This window comes from Acipenser ruthenus, chromosome 2 (genome assembly GCF_902713425.1).
Source record: "Acipenser ruthenus chromosome 2, fAciRut3.2 maternal haplotype, whole genome shotgun sequence".
NCBI lineage: Eukaryota > Metazoa > Chordata > Actinopteri > Acipenseriformes > Acipenseridae > Acipenser > Acipenser ruthenus.
In genome coordinates, this window is record NC_081190.1 from 9,551,061 (window position 1) to 9,570,180 (window position 19,120).

The window sequence follows — 19,120 nt, forward strand, 5'->3', positions numbered from 1 at the left end:
GCCAGTAGGCTATCGCTACTAATCCCATTGAAATTTCTTTTAAAGGTGTGTCAATAGGCTATCGCTACTAATCCCATTGAAATTTCTTTTAAAGGTGTGCCAATAGGCTATCACTACTAATCCCATTGAAGTTTATTTTAAAGGTGTGCCAATAGGCTATCGATACTAATCCCATTGCAGTTTATTTTAAAGGTGTGTCAATAGGCTATCGCTACTAATCCCATTGAAGTTTATTTTAAAGGTGTGCCAATAGGCTATCGATACTAATCCCATTGAAGTTTATTTTAAAGGTGTGCCAATAGGCTATCGATACTAATCCCATTGAAGTTTCTTTTAAAGGTGTGCCAATAGGCTATCGCTACTAATCCCATTGAAGTTTCTTTTAAAGGTGTGTCAATAGGCTATCACTACTAATCCCATTGAAGTTTCTTTTAAAGGTGTGTCAATAGGCTATCGCTACTAATCCCATTGAAGTTTATTTTAAAGGTGTGCCAATAGGCTATCACTACTAATCCCATTAAAGTTTATTTTAAAGGTGTGTCAATAGGCTATTGCTACTAATCCCATTGAAGTTTCTTTTAAAGGTGTGTCAATAGGCTATCGCTACTAATCCCATTGAAGTTTCTTTTAAAGGTGTGCCAATAGGCTATCACTACTAATCCCATTGGTTTCTTTTAAAGGTGTGTCAATAGGATATCGCTACTAATCCCATTGACGTTTATTTAAAAGGTGTGCCAATAGGCTATCGATACTAATCCCATTGAAGTTTATTTTAAAGGTGTGCCAATAGGCTATCGATACTAATCCCATTGAAGTTTATTTTAAAGGTGTGCCAATAGGCTATCACTACTAATCCCATTGGTTTCTTTTAAAGGTGTGTCAATAGGCTATCGCTACTAATCCCATTGAAGTTTCTTTTAAAGGTGTGCCAATAGGCTATCACTACTAATCCCATTGGTTTCTTTTAAAGGTGTGCCAATAGGCTATCGATACTAATCCCATTGAAGTTTATTTTAAAGGTGTGCCAATAGGCTATCGCTACTAATCCCATTGAAGTTTATTTTAAAGGTGTGCCAATAGGCTATCGATACTAATCCCATTGAAGTTTCTTTTAAAGGTGTGCCAATAGGCTATCGCTACTAATCCCATTGAAGTTTATTTTAAAGGTGTGCCAATAGGCTATCGCTACTAATCCCATTGGTTTCTTTTAAAGGTGTGCCAATAGACTATCGCTACTAATCCCATTGACGTTTATTTTAAAGGTGTGCCAATAGGCTATCGCTACTAATCCCATTGAAGTTTATTTTAAAGGTGTGCCAATAGGCTATCGCTACTAATCCCATTGGTTTCTTTTAAAGGTGTGTCAATAGGATATTGCTACTAATCCCATTGAAGTTTCTTTTAAAGGTGTGTCAATAGGCTATCACTACTAATCCCATTGAAGTTTATTTTAAAGGTGTGCCAATAGGCTATCGCTACTAATCCCATTGCAGTTTATTTTAAAGGTGTGTCAATAGGCTATTGCTACTAATCCCATTGCAGTTTATTTTAAAGGTGTGTCAATAGGCTATTGCTACTAATCCCATTGCAGTTTATTTTAAAGGTGTGTCAATAGGCTATCGCTACTAATCCCATTGAAGTTTATTTTAAAGGTGTGTCAATAGGCTATCGCTACTAATCCCATTGAAGTTTCTTTTTTGAACTATTTTCAATAACTGTGTTTCCCTTCCTCACTCTGCAATGCCATCATCATCAGAATCAGGAGCTGCACTGTAATATACATTTCAAAACATGTCTGGTAAAAGATGTACTATTCTCAACTCCAAACGAATTCAATTTTCAAAGAGAGGTTATAACTGCTATCATTATAATAAGGGAAGTACCTTTGTATTAAAATACTTTTAACAGTGGGATTCATTGCTATGATCTTAAGGAGTTTAAGCTAAGTCTTTATTGATTGGGCTGCTGTACACTGAGTTTGACTTGCTGCTGAGATTTCAGTGGTTTATCAGCAACAGTCTGGAGGTGTGTATATCTCCACTATAATATATAGTATTTGTTATTAAAAAAGACAGTATAAACAGTGTGTGATGAAATCCCTAATAATGTACTTTGCACAGATGTAATGCACTGATGTAGCACTATACCCTTTCCCTGAATGGCATTTTTTAATACTTAGTTTCATTGGCCCTGGTGTTGTGTTCTGAAGTTGTAGGATAAGCATTTCTTAACACTCTTGCCAAAAGTCATTTTAAACATAGCTACTGACTCCCTGCATATTGTTTCACAAAGATGAAATATTTTGTTTTCTGAAGCTGTTTTTCTTCTTTTTCCAGTTGGCATATTCCTACTTTTTGACTCCTGTTTTTTGTATCCCAGGTAGAGGGACACAGATCATCTGTGCATGTCCTTCAGGAATGTTATTGAGCCTGGTATAGCTCATCATTTGAACAGCAGCAACCTGTTTTTATAATCATCTTTCACCACAGGAGGGGCTCAGCTCTGAGATGCTTTTCATAAAGAAATATAAAGTTGTTTTTCTCTTAGAGACAATGGAATTAACTTTCCATCCAATAAATAGTTGGCAAAATGCTAGTTGTAGGCATAATGGACATCTTCCTAATGCTTAATTCCTTAGCTGTTAAATATCCTGTTATGTGTGTTCTGTGATTCAAAATGGTTGTTGCTGCTTTTAATTCGCCATGCATACCATATTCCACCACTTCCTTTCAGAAGGAATTTTTGGTAGCATGACAAATACCAATCTAAGCAGAAAAAAATATAAAACACACAGAATGTACAATCAGGTAAGACATTGAATAATGAGAAAATTGGAGATATAAACAATCCCTTTAATTTGGTTAAGGGTTTGCTTTTGCTCTCTGTCTGCCAGACATTTCTAAGGTGTTGCGGCAGTGCTCTCTCTCACAAGCGGAGGGTGTGTGCAGAGGTGGAGGAGGGGAGGCAGTGCTCTCTCTCACAAGCGGAGGGTGTGTGCAGAGGTGGAGGAGGGGAGGCAGTGCTCTCTCTCACAAGCGGAGGGTGTGTGTGCAGAGGTGGAGGAGGGGAGGCAGTGCTCTCTCTCACAAGTGGAGGGTGTGTGTGCAGAGGTGGAGGAGGGGAGGCAGTGCTCTCTCACAAGCGGAGGTTGTGTGTGCAGAGGTGGAGGAGGGAAGGCAGTGCTCTCTCTCACAAGTGGAGGGTGTGTGTGCAGAGGTGGGGGAGGGGAGGCAGTGCTCTCACAAGCGGAGGGTGTGTGTGCAGAGGTAGAGGAGGGGAGGCAATGCTCTCTCACAAGCGGAGGGTGTGTGTGCAGAGGTAGAGGAGGGAAGGCAGTGCTCACTCTCACAAGCGGAGGGTGTGTGTGCAGAGGTAAAGGAGGGGAGGCAGTGCTCTCTCTCACAAGCGGAGGGTGTGTGTGCAGAGGTAGAGGAGGGGAGGCAGTGCTCTCTCACAAGCGGAGGGTGTGTGTGCAGAGGTGGAGGAGGGGAGGCAGTGCTCTCTCTCACAAGCGGAGGGTGTGTGTGCAGAGGTGGAGGAGGGGAGGCAGTGCTCTCTCACAAGCGGAGGGTGTGTGTGCAGAGGTGGAGGAGGGGAGGCAGTGCTCTCACAAGCGGAGGGTGTGTGTGCAGAGGTGGAGGAGGGGAGGCAGTGCTCTCACAAGCGGAGGGTGTGTGTGCAGAGCCCATGACGATTCTGAGTTTAAAAATATATATATATAACATAACACCATGATGATTGATAAAACAATAATAATCAATATTGTGAATAGTTTTAATGAACCAATAATGATCACATATCTATCTAAAACACCTTCAATAAATATAATTCAAAGCAGTTGACAATTAATTTTGCATGTTTTTTATTATTGTTATTTCTTACAGGTTAGTCAGTCACACACAAAGTGCATAGGAAGTTATTTGTTTGTTAAAAGAATAGCATTAAACATATTAAGGGCAGACATTCTTCTTCACCTTGCCTTGCTCTTTATTGACTTACTACAGGATACAACTCCTCCCCCAATACCTTTAGAAAAAGAGCAAGAGAAAGTGGTAGATTGTGCTCAGAACCTGGTCAAAACCGCCTGATGTATCGGAGGTTAGCCTTTCAGTGAACCACAATGTACTACCTGTAAAAGGGTTCAGAGAACAAATATGAACAATCACAAAACGACCCTCTCTATTTACACAGATATAACCGATAACAAAGGGAAACAATAATCATTCAAACCCAGTAATAATGATTTACTATTATTGTTATTCAAGTATGAGATTATTAGTATTATTACTATTATTGAGTGAGAAACCAGCACACACACACAACTAAAACAAGATCTGGAAACGCAACCACAGGATATAAAGTGCATGCATTACTGAAGGACACAAACTGCTCAATGGCTAAATCATACTGAGATCATTCATAAGGCAACAAGAAGCACATTCATTATTGAATCATACTGTGTTACTGGCTAGTAGTAATAAGATGTACCACAGCATACATATCTCCCCTGTAGATGGAAAGAGTTCACAATGACTGGGACTTTGTTCAATCCAATCTATTTCTTAAATGACTCTTAAATGCTTCAACATTAGCACAAAACAGGGGGTTAAGATTGGGGATGACAAGGCAGATAACAGAATAATCATGTCAAAAGAAAAGAAAAGAAAGAAAACACATTGAGTTTTCGTTCCAGTGCATTTCCTTGGTTAAGGATGAGGATAGCTACTGTAAATACCTCAACTATACATTGCTGAGCTTTTGAATAAACTGTCTATTATCATTTCGTTAGCTGCAGCGGAATGTCAAAACGTCTGCATAACATCTTAAGCAACAGTAGTGAATAAAGGATTTGAAATGAATCTGCTTGCTACGGTACATCCTAAATATACACACACACATATACAGTACAAGGATCATTCTACAGTAATGGGCAATGTGTAGCGTTTTTAAGAGAAGTTTAATGCTGTCCAAAGAGTGGAAAAAATACCAGGCAAGCAGACTTTGTGGCACACAGCTTGGTTGTCAGTCTATTGGGTAATCCCTTGGATTGCTATTGCCAACACTTTAGGCACACAAAAAAGTACCAGGATTAGCAGACTGCTCCTTACTGTAGCTAGAAAGACCATTATGTACAGATTACACTACTGACTAGCGCATGTGTACTGCATTAAAAGTAACGAGCACTAATTTACATATTTCATTCTGCCTGGTGTTATTAGTTATATGTATAAGGGCAGGACTCAGAAAGTCATGGTGATGTACCTATGCATACCTTCCCTTATGCTCTTGAAAAGAGAATGGCCTTTCGCAACTGTACAAGCAGTTCTTAAGATAACTCAACACTAGATGTAACATTTCAAATCTGTTAATTAAAACATGACTTCGGCACCAGAAATATGTTTTTACTTTTCAGGGCCAGACATTTTCATAAGCTAACCAAACGTCAATGAAAATGAAAAAAAGTAATTATATGAAAACACAGTGCTTAAACATGCGACAATGGATGGGTTACTGATATATAGATACGCAATATAAAATGATAAATTGATCTAACAATAATAGTTCCATTCATAGAGTAAGGTCAAGCGTTTTTCTGTATCTAATGTTGCAGCAGAACAAATCATACAGCCAATGTACATACAGTATGCTTTACATTCAAATCAGTAGTAAAGATTATATATTAATAATGATTACTTTAAATTCAGCCCCACTCCTGAATTACAAGAATAGTATGATCCATTCATTAATTTGCAGTACATTCTAGATCTGAGGTAAATTAGTTGATTCAATGGTAATAATTCTGCAGGGTAAAAAATATACCGGTACCCCCCCCTCCCCCCCCTTTGCCCTATAGTAGTTTGATGTAAATATCTTCTGTGGAGTGGACTGTCTTGAGAATCATAAAGACAGTTTTCATTTGAGTTTGTTGAACACTTAATACATTTATCTTGAATAATCCCATTTTTACAAACCTTTACGAGCCTAGCAGTGCCTAATACTTCAGTTCGAAGGTTCAGTATACCTGTCCACAGTTTGTTAAACAAAAAAGTGGATTTGAGAAATCATCATTACTTTGTGGATACCGTGTTGTGGTTGAAACATTAGTGACAGGAGGATGAATTCCAGTACAAGATACTCCCTAGAGTTGCTTAATTAAATAATAAAGTCTTCACTTCCCGACAATGAAGGCAGAATATCCATGGAAACAGCCAAGGCACTTCCTTGTCCCGATCAGATTTGTGAAGCATAATCAAATCTTTCTTCCAAGTTACCTGAAAAGCAACAAACAGCTTCCTGACTCCTCCATACAGAACGCCCTCAATGACACACAATAAAACTACAGAACTACACAGTCCATCATGCCACACACTGTACCACACATGAGCTTTCGGTGAAGGCGTGCCGGGTCATATTCATGCTTCTCACAATGTACAGCGTGCAAAATGGTCCATCAGCCAACCTGAACATGTGCAAAATGGTCCATCAGCCAACCTGAACATGTGCAAAATGGTCCATCAGCCAACCTGAACATGTGCAAAATGGTCCATCAGCCAACCTGAACATGTGCAAAATGGTCCATCAGCCAACCTGAACATGTGCAAAATGGTCCATCAGCCAACCTGAACATGTGCAAAATGGTCCATCAGTCAACCTGAACATGTGCAAAATGGTCCATCAACCGTCTTGAAAAAACATCCATGATGGCTTTCTACTGAGATGAAGTTACAAATTGAAAATGTACAGACCCACCCGATGTAACGGGCCTTGGTGTGGAGAACTGCAGACTCAGGATCAGGCTAGCTGAGGAAAGAGGTTCCTGAACCCAGGCGTGTTGAGGCTACAAACTGGGTATAAGGCGAACAAAAAAAGACGGGACAAAAACTTTTAAAACCATAAAAATGTGTGGGAAATTTGTGGATCCCAGAAACATAGCACTTGGCTCCATACATTAATTTTAAATCGTAGTTATACTATGAACATAATTGAAGCTTTGATTAAATTAACAGGTTTTAAAACATCAGTGGAACTGCAAAAATGTTCCTACTCGCAGTGTATAGATTTAGCCACTGGAACAAACTCTTTAACCACCTCTGATCCAGACCAGTAAAACAAAGCTTCAAAATCTGCCTGTATTTTATGTTAAGGCGATCTTTGAACCATGCTGGAAAGAGATATCTGAAACACTAGTTTGATTTAGACTGCTGTTTGTTTTGAGCTGCCAGGCTTCCCCCAGTAGGATGGAGTTAAGGGCGTAGCCCTCTCTGCTGAGATCAGGGTGTTGGGATCTACAATCATGCTTCCTCAGGTCCGGGGCTGCACTGATATTCCATTCTCCGAACCCTGAAACAGAGGCAGAGCTGTTCAGTCAGGCTGGCGTTGAGGAGCTGCTTTCCTCAGCTACAAGGGAGGCGTTTGAATTAGTCGACCGTCTCGCTCTGTGCTGAGGGCTGCTGCGGAGATTGTCATCCATCTGCTCAAAAATAATGAAGGAATTCATTAATATGGCACGATAATAAAAGTGAATAGAAAACTGGATGAAAACTGTTCAAGACTCAGATCTCATCAGTATTTAGTACAACACAATACATTAACACTTCAGATTAAGTGTTCCAAATGGATATTTAACTAAAGGGAAACGTCTATATAAAATCTCTTGTTAGTGGTAAGTAAAACAATTAGTGTACTTATGTGTATTGAGTATTCATTATGTGCTTATGCATCACTGGCAGTATTGCATTTGTCATGATATCCTGCAAGGAACACATAACTATTCAATGCCTGGTCTCACATTATAACAATTCTCACAGTACATTGATTCTCCCATTTTCAGAGGGGGTAGGGGGTGGTGGTGTACAGGCTACTTTTTTGGCAAACGTTAGCATCACACCACAACACAAATTATGAAGAAAAAGTTCAGTATAACAGGAAGATAAAACAGCAGTCAGAAAACACAAGCAAAGCTGAATTTGACCTTTTCTATTAAGTTGGACTCCTTATTTACAAGCTGCGTCAGTTTCTGCAGATTTGCATCTACTGTGTCCTGGCCAGCGGGAGACGAGCCTGCAAGCCAAAACAGAAACAAGATGAAAGAACTAAGCGGGCTACAGTAAAGAAAGCAGCTTACAATAGGAGGAATCAAAAGATATACAAATGACACACACACATATCAAGCAGGTTAGCAAAATCACATTTATTCTGAAAGCAACTGTGTTCTACTTATAGTGACCCTTTCTGTAGTAGTACAGAGTGCTCATCTATTAATGGTCCAGTCCACATGTTTGAGCTTCAAAGTGGTGCTTCGTTGGAGGAATGTGGTCATGGTACAAAACATAAAAACAGAGTAATTTGTAGTTTTGTAGGTCACTTTGCTCTTTTATCCCAGTGCCTGATCTATGCACATCCCTAAATACTGATTACAAGTTCATTCAAAGGAAAAAAACTAACACACTGTAATTATTGTTTAAGTACTTTAATGGCTCAATTTTGTAACATTTTTACTCATTTTCTTAAGTTGTTTATAAGAAACAAATCCTGTACTTTGTAACGCTTTAACTCAAAGCATCGACTCTGAAAGCAGCCAATTACTCATTACCTTTTTCCAGATGTTTATCTACCAGCCTCTCTGTAACTACTGAGAACTCAGCTGGAGGTGCAGAGAGCGCCAGATTTCCTTCATTCTGCCAGCAGACTCTGTATTACTGAGTGCATCCAAAACTACTGAGAATTCACCTAGAGGTGCACAGAGAGATAGGCTTCCTTCACTTTGCCTGCGGACTCTGTATTACTGAGACTGTATTACTGAGTGCATCCAAAACTACTGCAAAGTCAGCTAGAGGTGCACAGAGAGATAGGCTTCCTTCACTTTGCCTGCGGACTCTGTATTACTGAGACTGTATTACTGAGTGCATCCAAAACTACTGCAAAGTCAGCTAGAGGTGCACAGAGAGACACAGTTCCTTCACTCTGCCTGCAGACTCTGCGTTACTGAGACTCTGTATTATTGAGTGCATCCAAAACTACTGCAAAGTCAGCTAGAGGTGCACAGAGAGATCGGCTTCCTTCACTCTGCCTGCAGACTCTGTATTACTGACTGTATCCAAGTGACTACAAACCAGCAGGAATAGTCCTCTTCATCTAATAATGAAGAATCCAAATAAGACATGCCCACTGTAACCAGAGGGGGCACTCAAAAAACAATGCCGTTGTGATAATGAGAATAGTGACCCAGTCGGCTGGGGGTTTCTTGACAATTTTATAAAAAGTAAATCTGGTCATATTCGGCTTCACGTCGTTATCCTTAGCATGCCCCATCTTGGGCAAAAAAAATACTTTTTCCAGAAAGTGCTTTTGCCTCACGTTATTAGTAGCTAAATGTGTTACTGAATAACACACATATCTGTGAATGGTATTTAGTCAGCTAACAGGTGGTGTCAACATGTCTACTTATCTGTATATAGAACATGATGTTTTACTCAAGGCATTAGAAGCTCGCTCTAGCCCTGCACTCCCCTCATTCGGCTGTACTGTATTACTGGAATTACCAGGTGCCGGGAATCTGAGCAATCGAGCCTGTGCTAAATATGCAATGAACTGATTGACTGATTCAATGGAGTCTGTACAATCAGGAGTTGGTATTAGGATCCATCTGTTTAACAGGGAGCCGAGTGATCGTGCTCGTACTCCTGGCTGCGGATCATTTAAATAATGCTCTTTAATTGTTGAAGGTACTTTTGAATTGGGAGTTTCTAACCCTTCTCATTGGGTGGGTTGTAAATTATACAAAATACATTGTAAGTGTGATATGGTACAAAAGTACAGAATTAGCAGTACTAAATCAAAATGTAACAAGGTCCCATTACAGCACTCTGTGACAAATGGACTGCAAACATACAGTATGGATAGGGCTGTATTTTTATCACAGTACATGTGTTTATTTCACAGCATTTCACGGTGGAGAAATCGTATTTCAAGATATTTCATGATTAAACCTAATATTTCTTAAAGCAGAAAAAAATCGCCACATTCAAAATTGATTCAAATTAAAGTTATTACTGTCTTTGAAGAAATTTTAAAGAAATCGTGCAGCTCTATGCAGTCATTTACCAGAAGCAAACTAAACTGGCTGCCAGGTTCCTAATGCAGTGTAACAGGCAAGTGCTTCAATAAGGCAAACATTTGCTTATGAACCATGACATGAGCAACAAGCAGACTGTGCATTTGCTTACGAACCATGACATGACCAACAAGCAGACTGTGCATTTGCTTATGAACCATGACATGACCAACAAGCAGACTGTGCATTTTCTTACCCAAGCCGTCCTGTATGAAGTAGGTGCTGATAATATTGTCACAGAAGTGAGCCAGGCTGGGGAGCTGTTTGAGGTGCTGCTGAAGCTGCCCACTGGGGAGATGTGCTTTATGCAGAGGTGCAAGGAATCCAAACACAAAGGCATCCAGGCTGGTAGGCCTAAACATGTGGTAAACATTGATTAAATAAAATAACTGAACTGACTTACACAGTAAGGCTAACGAACAGACTTGAGATATAACTAACATATGAGCTCAGGGGGCCGAGAATATTTAGATTTTCTAGGAGACAAAAAAAAGAAAAAATAATAATAATAATTCTCCTGAATGGGACATGGCAACTGCTAAAAAAAACAACAAAATAAAAACACACAACTGAATATGCAAGCAAACACAAACCCTTGAAGAGCTGCCTTCAGGAATCCACGTTTTCATTGTACTGAACAGTTCTCTCAATCATTTATAAGTATAACAGTAATACAGTTATTAAACACATGTAAATAGAACAAAGACATGTTGCAATGTTACCATGCTATTTACAGGGTCATCAAAAGCATTACATTCTGTGCTGTTTATTTCCTTAACGTTTTTTCAATACAGTATCAGCAGTTATTCCCTGCATTGCATTGGAGAACAAGCATGCCCCCCCGCCCCCCCAGGCTCCAGTTTTGATACACTGTTGTGAAAGGAACAGCTTGATCTGCATTAAAAACCTTGTCATGATTACTGTGAGTGACACGGCCCAGCTTATTTATTCATATACCCTGTCTGTTTTGACAGTCCAAAGAGGCCAACATGTTCCCCTTTCTCATCTATAGGGTTGAGCTGGCTCTACCATTTCCATACGACTCGGGGATTTAGATCCATCACACTGTGGTGCTCCAGATGGCTAACATGCTACCAGGTTTCTGTGAGTTTTAATGTAACCATGGCTAGCATGCTACCAGGTTTCTGTGAGTTATTAAGGGTTTAATGTAACCATGGCTAGCATGCTACCAGGTTTCTGTGAGTTATTAAGGGTTTAATGTAACCATGGCTAGTATGCTACCAGGTTTCTGTGAGTTATTAAGGGTTTAATGTAACCATGGCTAGCATGCTACCAGGTTTCTGTGAGTTATTAAGGGTTTAATGTAAATCATTGCTAGCATGCTACCAGGTTTCTTTGACACTACAAAGTGTTTACCCTCCACAGGATTCATATACAGTAATGTATTGTTTTTGAGGAGCGACGATTTGAAAGCCCGGAAAGCTAAGAGTACTCACTTGTTCCCAAAGAAGTACTGCGATGTTCCCAGTCTATGTGATAAAAGATTTAGGCACTCCTTGGCATCACTGTAAATCTAATGATACAAAAAGCCAAATTTGACAAACAAACCCCCCAAAAAAACAAATGTATTGGTTAGGTTTGGTACATAATGGGTTTGTAAAATCTGATTGACACGTTCTTTTAAATACAAATCACCCATAATGCATTAATATCACAAAGAGCAGTCACTTAAACAAAGATTCCATGACTAACAATTGTTTAAATATATCATGCTAACCTAAGGGAAAAATATGAACACTTTAACAAGTCGAGGATTCTCTTAGAACTGCGTTTTATATTTTCTCAACATGTGTCTCCAGTTTTATTCACTAGGTTAAGGTCCCGGTTTCTCTCAGGAATGTAAACTGACTTCTTTTTTATCCTCTCAGCTTTATAGCTTGTACCATTTTAAGAACTAGCCAGAAGGTGACACCTGGCAGCAGTGCCTGCTGGGAGAACAAGCAACAAGAGCCAACATTTTCTCTGTGCATGATTCTCCCTTTTGGGGAAAAACAAAGCAAACTAGCACCAGGTATAATGTGCACAAAGACAATGAAAAGACTTGAAATCCCACATCAGCACACGCTGCATCACCCAGATAATCAGCCCATGACTGATGATGCTGACACTGTGTGAAGAAACCATATCCTTTGAAATACAGAACCCACTATCATGTTTTTAAATGTGGATAGTTGTGATCTACACAGACAGCCTCCATAAATCTCTCTAAGGCATCTGACTTGATCAATGATGTATTTTATAATGAATGGCTGGACAGGCAGTGATTACATCTAGGGGTTCAGTCTGGGTTGTCATAAACCACAAGATGAAAGGGCAGGCTCTTTGAGAACTTCACCTAATCCCAGAGACTCACATACACTGCCTTGCATTTTGGTAAACAATCCATTATGTTAAGATTATACAGCACTGCATTCCTTTGAAAGTCTTTTTTTTTTTTTTTAGACTTAAGTAATTATTTATCATTTTCATTTCTCACACTGGTCATTTTGGTCATTAATACATATCTTTGCAGGTTCACATCTTGTGTGCAGATTATTTGACTGTCTGCCCTGTTCGCAAAGATTTGCAGTACCAAGCAGACAGTAGCTTTGTATCTAAATTCCAAATATAACAATGAACATTAAACAACCCAGTCTCTGTGGGGTCTGGAATGGCTGTACAAAATATAGAAATTAGAGCCATCAGTATCACAAAAAAGATTAGACTGTCATTTTTCATCAGTTAATAAAATGGTTAATAAAGACACATACTGCAAGTTAATGACCTGCCACTAATAAACACAGACATGCCAGCCTGTGCTACCTGTCTGCTGGCTCCTGCAGTTTGAATCAGTAAACACTGACGTGCCAGCCTGTGCTACCTGTCTGCTGGCTCCTGCAGTGTGAATCAGTAAACACTGACATGCCAGCCTGTGCTACCTGTCTGCTGGCTCCTGCAGTTTGAATCAGAACTTTGATACAGGCAAGTGTTACCTTTGCCTCGACTTCAGTGATGCTGTGCAATGGAGGTTCCCCTTTGGTCAGAAGAATCCGGTTTAGTGCTGCACTGGATTGCCTACATGGCAGGTAAAAGTTCAATGGAAATGGGGTTCTGGAAGCAAACCATGGCCTGGTAACATTGGAGTAGTTTTCAGCATCAACCCAGAAAGTATGCAGCTGGAAGGAAGGCATTCACAAATCAACAAAGCTAGCACATATCCAACACATTATGTTGGGGCGCTCACATTTCCCATTCGAAGTACTGCAGTCTGGCCAGGAGCTCTTTAACCGCTGTGTGCTGGTACCGCTGCTTTATACAATCCAAGCGGCTTCAGAAAATCATTAGTCTGCAACCACTGCTGATTTTAGTTTAGTTTAGTTTAGGCCCAGAGCAAGAAGTACATTGTGATTAGTGGTTACAAGACTCCTTTTTTATACTGTAAACAAGGAGTTCTTTAAAACTGAATTAAAAAGTGTTTGTTAAACACGCTCTTTATAAAGATATCTATTGGTAATGTATCCTGTAAAATATCTGGCTTCGTTATTATTTGACAGTACATAACAATCTGGGGAATTACACATGTAACAGTGTTTAATAGGCAAGGAAATATCATCACTCCTTGGGTTCTGGACTTCGTTCTATAAAACCGCCCTCCTTTTTGTGCCTCTTGTATTGGTGTTTACCAGGGCTGGGTGCAGCTTCTCCTCCAGAAGTGCAATATAGGCCAGTGTGTCAGCTCCCTGCTTAGCTGTTAAGTCGTAGTCAACATTGTATTTCTGTAAAACAAGAATATTTCAGTGAGTCGTGTCTTTCCCCAAACGACTGAATTTGTAACACAGGAGTATAGAATACAAACCTGTTTCCTTAAATAGTTCAATATGTGTACAGGTTTGGTCACAACGGCATCTTCCAAGTTCAGTGCTGGTACAGTCCCTGAAAACAGACAGTGAGAAAATATTAGTTTCTATGATTGCTGTAGTGAATTTGGTATACAATTTATTTAAATATAAATTAGTCTCTAGGTGCCCTGTTTAAGAACGTCCAAATGTTAATAACTGAGACATACCACAATAGTTTGGCGGGATCAAGTAGAACTCTGATTCCCTTAGACAATAACCGACATTCACACAACGTGTCAGAAATATAAAACAATAGTTTATTTGTTAGAGATATGCGTCAAGTGTACAGTTCATTGATTCCATAGTCAAACGATTGCAATGACCATAACATCAAGAGAATTAATTCAACTTCCCATTCCGAACGGAATCCAACATTCCAGTACCTAATTCAGCAAATTAGTTTTACCGTGTTAATTTAGTTTAGACATGATGTACCAAACTAATAATATGTTATCAACCTCAGTTGATTATTCAAATTAACTCAGAAATGGGGCAATGATCAAATTCTCTGCATTTACGAGGCAACTCCTTTGAGTTGCACATTTCAACAAACAAAATACATTTCTAACACACTCTAAAACAGGAAGTTATATTAGATTAATATGTTGAATACTTATTGATTTCCATATAAAGAAGTCAATCTGTGTTGATGGTCACTGCAGCTCTTTGGATCTGAAGTTCCAATGAAGACGGTACTTTGCTGTACGCATTGTATTGTGTAGGCTCGCAATAAACAAATAGTTCTTTTCAAATGGAGATCAGCTTGTTGATCTCCAAGTCTTGCAGCATTACAGTTGTTGTTGGCAGTTTTTCAACTGGAAATAGTTCAGTTGATCAGACGTAACTCAGTTCAGATAATGCGTTGCAATTGAAGAGTTATGTAGTTTGTAGAAGTGTTCTTGTTCCAATTCTTCTGTACTGCTAGTACATGACCTTAGGTCCTATGCTTCCGTTTACTGTTTCAGTCTCTCGTAGGGCAAAGAGCTACGGCTCTCTTCACAGCTGATTTTAGCCACTCTTCAGAACATTGGTTCTCCCTTGCCTTCCGTGAATTCAAGCACTTATGCTCCCATGGTTCAGAAACTTTCTTCAGAGCAGTTTAGCTTCCACTTTGTTCCTCCGAACTCCAAGCCACTTCTAGGGGTGGAGCTCACTTCTTTCTCTTGCCTGGAGTGCTGTTCCTTCTGTGGGGCACACTTCTAGTGTGGGGAGCTCATGGGAATCTCTGTCATGGGCAAACTCAAACATGGGCAAACTCCAGCATGGGCAAACTCAAGCGTTTCTGAAAGTTGCGCGGCTGGTTTTGTTGTCCTGACTTCCACCCCGTGATTGGTTAGTTTGGTTATTTTGGACTGTGCCCGACTCCACGTGAGGTGTTTCTCATTGGTTGTTCTCGTTCAGAGACAGCCCATTGTTCTCAATTGGTCCGTGGCTTCGCCCCCTGTCGGCTGTATTGACGAGGGGTACTGCTTTTTGTCCGAGGTGTCAAAGCATACACAAAACTGTCTGGCGTGCCTTCTCCAAGATACTGTTCAATGACAGGAAAAGATAACACTTGTCCAGCAGTTAGTTGACAACTCTTTCTAAAAGCATTCTTTGTCAGTGGGGGAGTTTGTGAGCAGAAACCAAGCAGACACAGAGAATGGCTTAAGACCCCCCCTTTGTATATTTCAATTCTGTTTATTTCATACACAGAATGATATTATGACCCACTCTGACGCTACATTGCTTTCTTGTTCTGTTTTATGCCGTACTGTAATTGTGGTGGCATGTGGTAGAATGAAGAAATGAAAACAATTTTAACAGAGTGGGCTGACTGTGACATCCAGACACAGTGAATGGGCGCTGTGCAGAGTACATGCATGTTCCACGAACGCTCTTTCAATTGCAGCATCCATTGCTCAGCCAATTTATTTGTTCGGAATGTAGTACTGCTACGGGTTTTTTCTTTAAAATACAGCACAATACTATCCCACAATGCCCTAGTGACCTTTTGACGCAGGACAAGAACTTCTGAGATTGTCGACGTTTAGAAAAAGCACTGAAACATGTTTTTCTTGGCCAGAGTCGGCTCGCAATGGAAATGAGGCATTGACATTCATTCTAGAGAATTCATTAAAGATACTGGTTGTTGAGCTTGAAGCTGGTGATTCTGATAAAACTTAATTTACAGTAATTGACTTTTTACAGCCTGCATCAAGTGCATACAAGCAATTGAGGAAGCTGTCAATATTTCTCACAGAACTGTAAAACTATTGGTACCTGTTAATGTCTTCCACGTCCAATCAATAGTCTGGATTTTCAGCTCAGCCCCAGAAAATTTTGCATATGCCTAGAAAAAATAAAATAAAAAAAACTACATCAAGCACCACTAAAAATTCCGACTGAATAGCAGTGTTACACAAAAAATCAAATAGCACAAAAACAGCCAAGTCAGAATAAGTGGCTCATGTTATGAAGAATTGGGGCTACCTTGCTTCTTCAACAAGAAAGACATGAATAACAAGAGCAAAAAGAAAAGATCAAAAAGAGCAATTGTTTCCAGTTCTGACTGCTGACTTCAAGTACAAAAGTTGGTATACATGTGTTGTTAAGAGTGTCTAGATCTGTACAGAAACAGGTATTCACACAACTGTGATAGTGGTCAGAAAGTTTGGCCCTGAAGACTTGTGGTAGTTGCTACGCAAAAACTTCCCCTAACATACAAATAAATTACTTCTTAGTTGCTATGGATGTTTGTAGTACCTTGGTACTGCGGTCACAAAGAACTTAAGTATCAAATTAAGCCGTGCAAAGAAATACCAAATAGCATTATCCGACTTCATCCTTCTTAAGAACTACTTACAGTACAATACTAAATGGTAACTGGTGTACAGTATTTAACTACTACATATAAATACTAATATCAAGCAGTAAATGGAGTAGCACATGCTATTCCATAGTACAAATAAACTTGGTATTAGAACATAAGAACATAAGAAAGTTTACAAACGAGAGGAGGCCATTCAGCCCATTTTGCTTGTTTGGTTGTTAGTAGCTTATTGATCCTAGAATCTCATCAAGCAGCTTCTTGAAGGATCCCAGGGTGTCAGCTTCAACAACATTACTTGGGAGATGGTTCCAGACCCTCACAATTCACTGTGTAAAAAAGTGCCTCCTATTTTCTGTTCTGAATGCCCCTTTATCTAATCTCCATTTGTGACCCCTGGTCCTTGTTTCTTTTTTCAGGTCAAAAAGGTCCCCTGGGGAGTATAATAGTAGCAACTTAAAATACTAAAACAACAACTGATACAAAGAAGATTTATTTATTTATTTTACATAATATACAGTGTTAGCATTAAATAATTGCAGTTAGTGTGTGTGTTTTGTTATTTGGCACTTTCTGCAATAGGGATTGTGTTCAATAATTACATATTTATCCTTGGTATAGTATATTAGTATATTTTTGCAGTTTTAGTAAGACTAGCCAATGTGTTTTTTTCTTGGATAAATGGATTTGGCTTTTAAAGCAGGATTATGCTAAGTATTTGAAGCAGGGGTTCACAATGTATTTATCTTTGTCAGTATGCTCCTCTTTGCATTTTTCCTCACATATTGATATGCATGGTGAGCTCTATACATTTGTTGAAAACATATTACTCTTGTTTCAACACTATCATTCACCTGCAAAAAATAACTGCAACATCAACATGTCTTACACAGGGCGGTAAGGGCGCCAAATGTAGCAGCCTATGCGTGTAGCACTGTAGAAATGAGCCCTAAACATATTCAACTCAATTCTAAACCAACAGCTTTTCATCACAATTTTCGAATTTGTACCCAACACGTTGAATGTGGCTTTGTCTTGAGCAATCTCCAGGACATTCTTCTAAACTGTACTTTGTCAGAAAGAAAAGAATAAAGTAACATGATGAATAAAGACCAGTCCACACACTCTTCGCTGGTCTGACGACTAGCATCACACAGAAAAGCTACCATACCTACGGGAGACCTCGACAAGAAGCGTCCAATTTACACTACAGCAGTAGAAATGAACATTTCCTAACAACATGTTTGTGTTTTCAGAATACATTGCAGTAAATGTTACACAATAATGTCATTTGAATAGTAAGATGTACAGACTTTCTCTTGAAAGAAAATGCAGCATTATGAAACAATTAGCTGCGCAATTGTAGTTATTTGACAGGTATGTTTTTTTTTTTTTTGTAAAAATAATAAACTGTTTATTTATTTATTTCTTAATATACAGCATAGGCCTACGATTCCAAAAGTTTTAATTTGCTAACCGGTGAAATAATTTTTGCAGAAGACGAAAGATGACCTTGGGGGGGAAAAAAAGTGGGCATAACCAAAACACATCACATCACAAACTTTTGTTACTTACATCTGTCCTCTTTTTCAACGCACAATAAATATGTTTACAAATTGCGCTGTTTAATTGCTGCATCCAATCGCCAATACTAACGTAAGTTAGTACTGTATTCAAATACGTACCATGACGCCAGGTACAAGCTAACACTATTAATTATTATATTTTCTCTGAAAAGTAAACCATTCTTTAATTTAGAATACGTCGATGTATTTGTAGTAAAAGCAGTTACCATGACAATTAGAGATTCAGTGTGAATAGAAGGCAAACCCCAGTCGCCTCCCCAGCAGCTCAGTTCCATGGGAGTCGCCATTTTTACTTCACTGCACAGGAAACACTTGCAGAAAGGGATCCCTCCTCTGTTCTGCTGGCCGTTCACCTCGCTTCAATGTCATGTACCTGCTGCTGAGACCAAACAGCGGGCTTGTTTGAGTGGCTCAGAGAAGCTCAAGTGCTGCACAAAAGTGTTGCCAATTAAGATAATCTGTAAAGCTGGTGCAAAATTCTTCTAAACGTTTTCGTAAAGCCAAGAGCACTGGTGGTTAAACAAATACATTTAACATATCGTAAAGTGGGGGTGATACTAACAAAAATAGAAACAACGGGGGCAAATTTGGCGCTATGTCTAGAATCTAGCGGCAGTTTACCAATACTGTATGCAGCATTTATTTCTGGCGCCTGTAGACATCTTTCATTTTTTTTGCATTATTATTATAGTTTTTTTGTATTCCTTAGTAA

At 39.3% G+C, this 19,120-nt stretch overlaps 1 protein-coding gene across 2 annotated transcripts; it reads right to left on the minus strand.

Annotated features, from left to right (window-relative positions):
* Positions 1–3,845: 3,845 nt before the first annotated feature.
* On the minus strand, positions 3,846–19,120 carry LOC117403750 (metaxin-3-like). Of its 2 annotated transcripts, none has more exons than XM_058988695.1 (9): positions 18,615–19,120; positions 16,276–16,345; positions 13,971–14,047; positions 13,798–13,890; positions 13,108–13,290; positions 11,572–11,648; positions 10,311–10,468; positions 7,973–8,061; positions 3,846–7,471 (listed from the first exon to the last, which is right to left on the minus strand). In XM_058988695.1, the coding sequence occupies exons 1-9, from the start codon at positions 18,693–18,695 to the stop codon at positions 7,367–7,369; spliced, it is 933 nt and encodes a 310-aa protein (XP_058844678.1). In that variant the 5' UTR covers positions 18,696–19,120; the 3' UTR covers positions 3,846–7,366. The 2 variants fall into 2 exon arrangements, with proteins under 2 accessions (XP_058844678.1, XP_058844685.1); XM_058988702.1 differs by lacking the exon at positions 18,615–19,120 and adding an exon at positions 18,398–18,523.

Excerpts from the sequence above, each read along its gene's own strand:
- LOC117403750 (XM_058988695.1), bottom strand. The coding sequence starts at position 18,695 with ATGGCGACTCCCATGGAACTGAGCTGCTGGGGAGGCGACTGGGGTTTG. Across the intron at positions 11,649-13,107 it reads TCACTGAAGTCGAGGCAAAG|ATTTACAGTGATGCCAAGGA; the intron begins GTAACACTTGCC and ends TTGTATCATTAG. Across the intron at positions 8,062-10,310 it reads CTTCATACAGGACGGCTTGG|GCTCGTCTCCCGCTGGCCAG; the intron begins GTAAGAAAATGC and ends TTTGGCTTGCAG.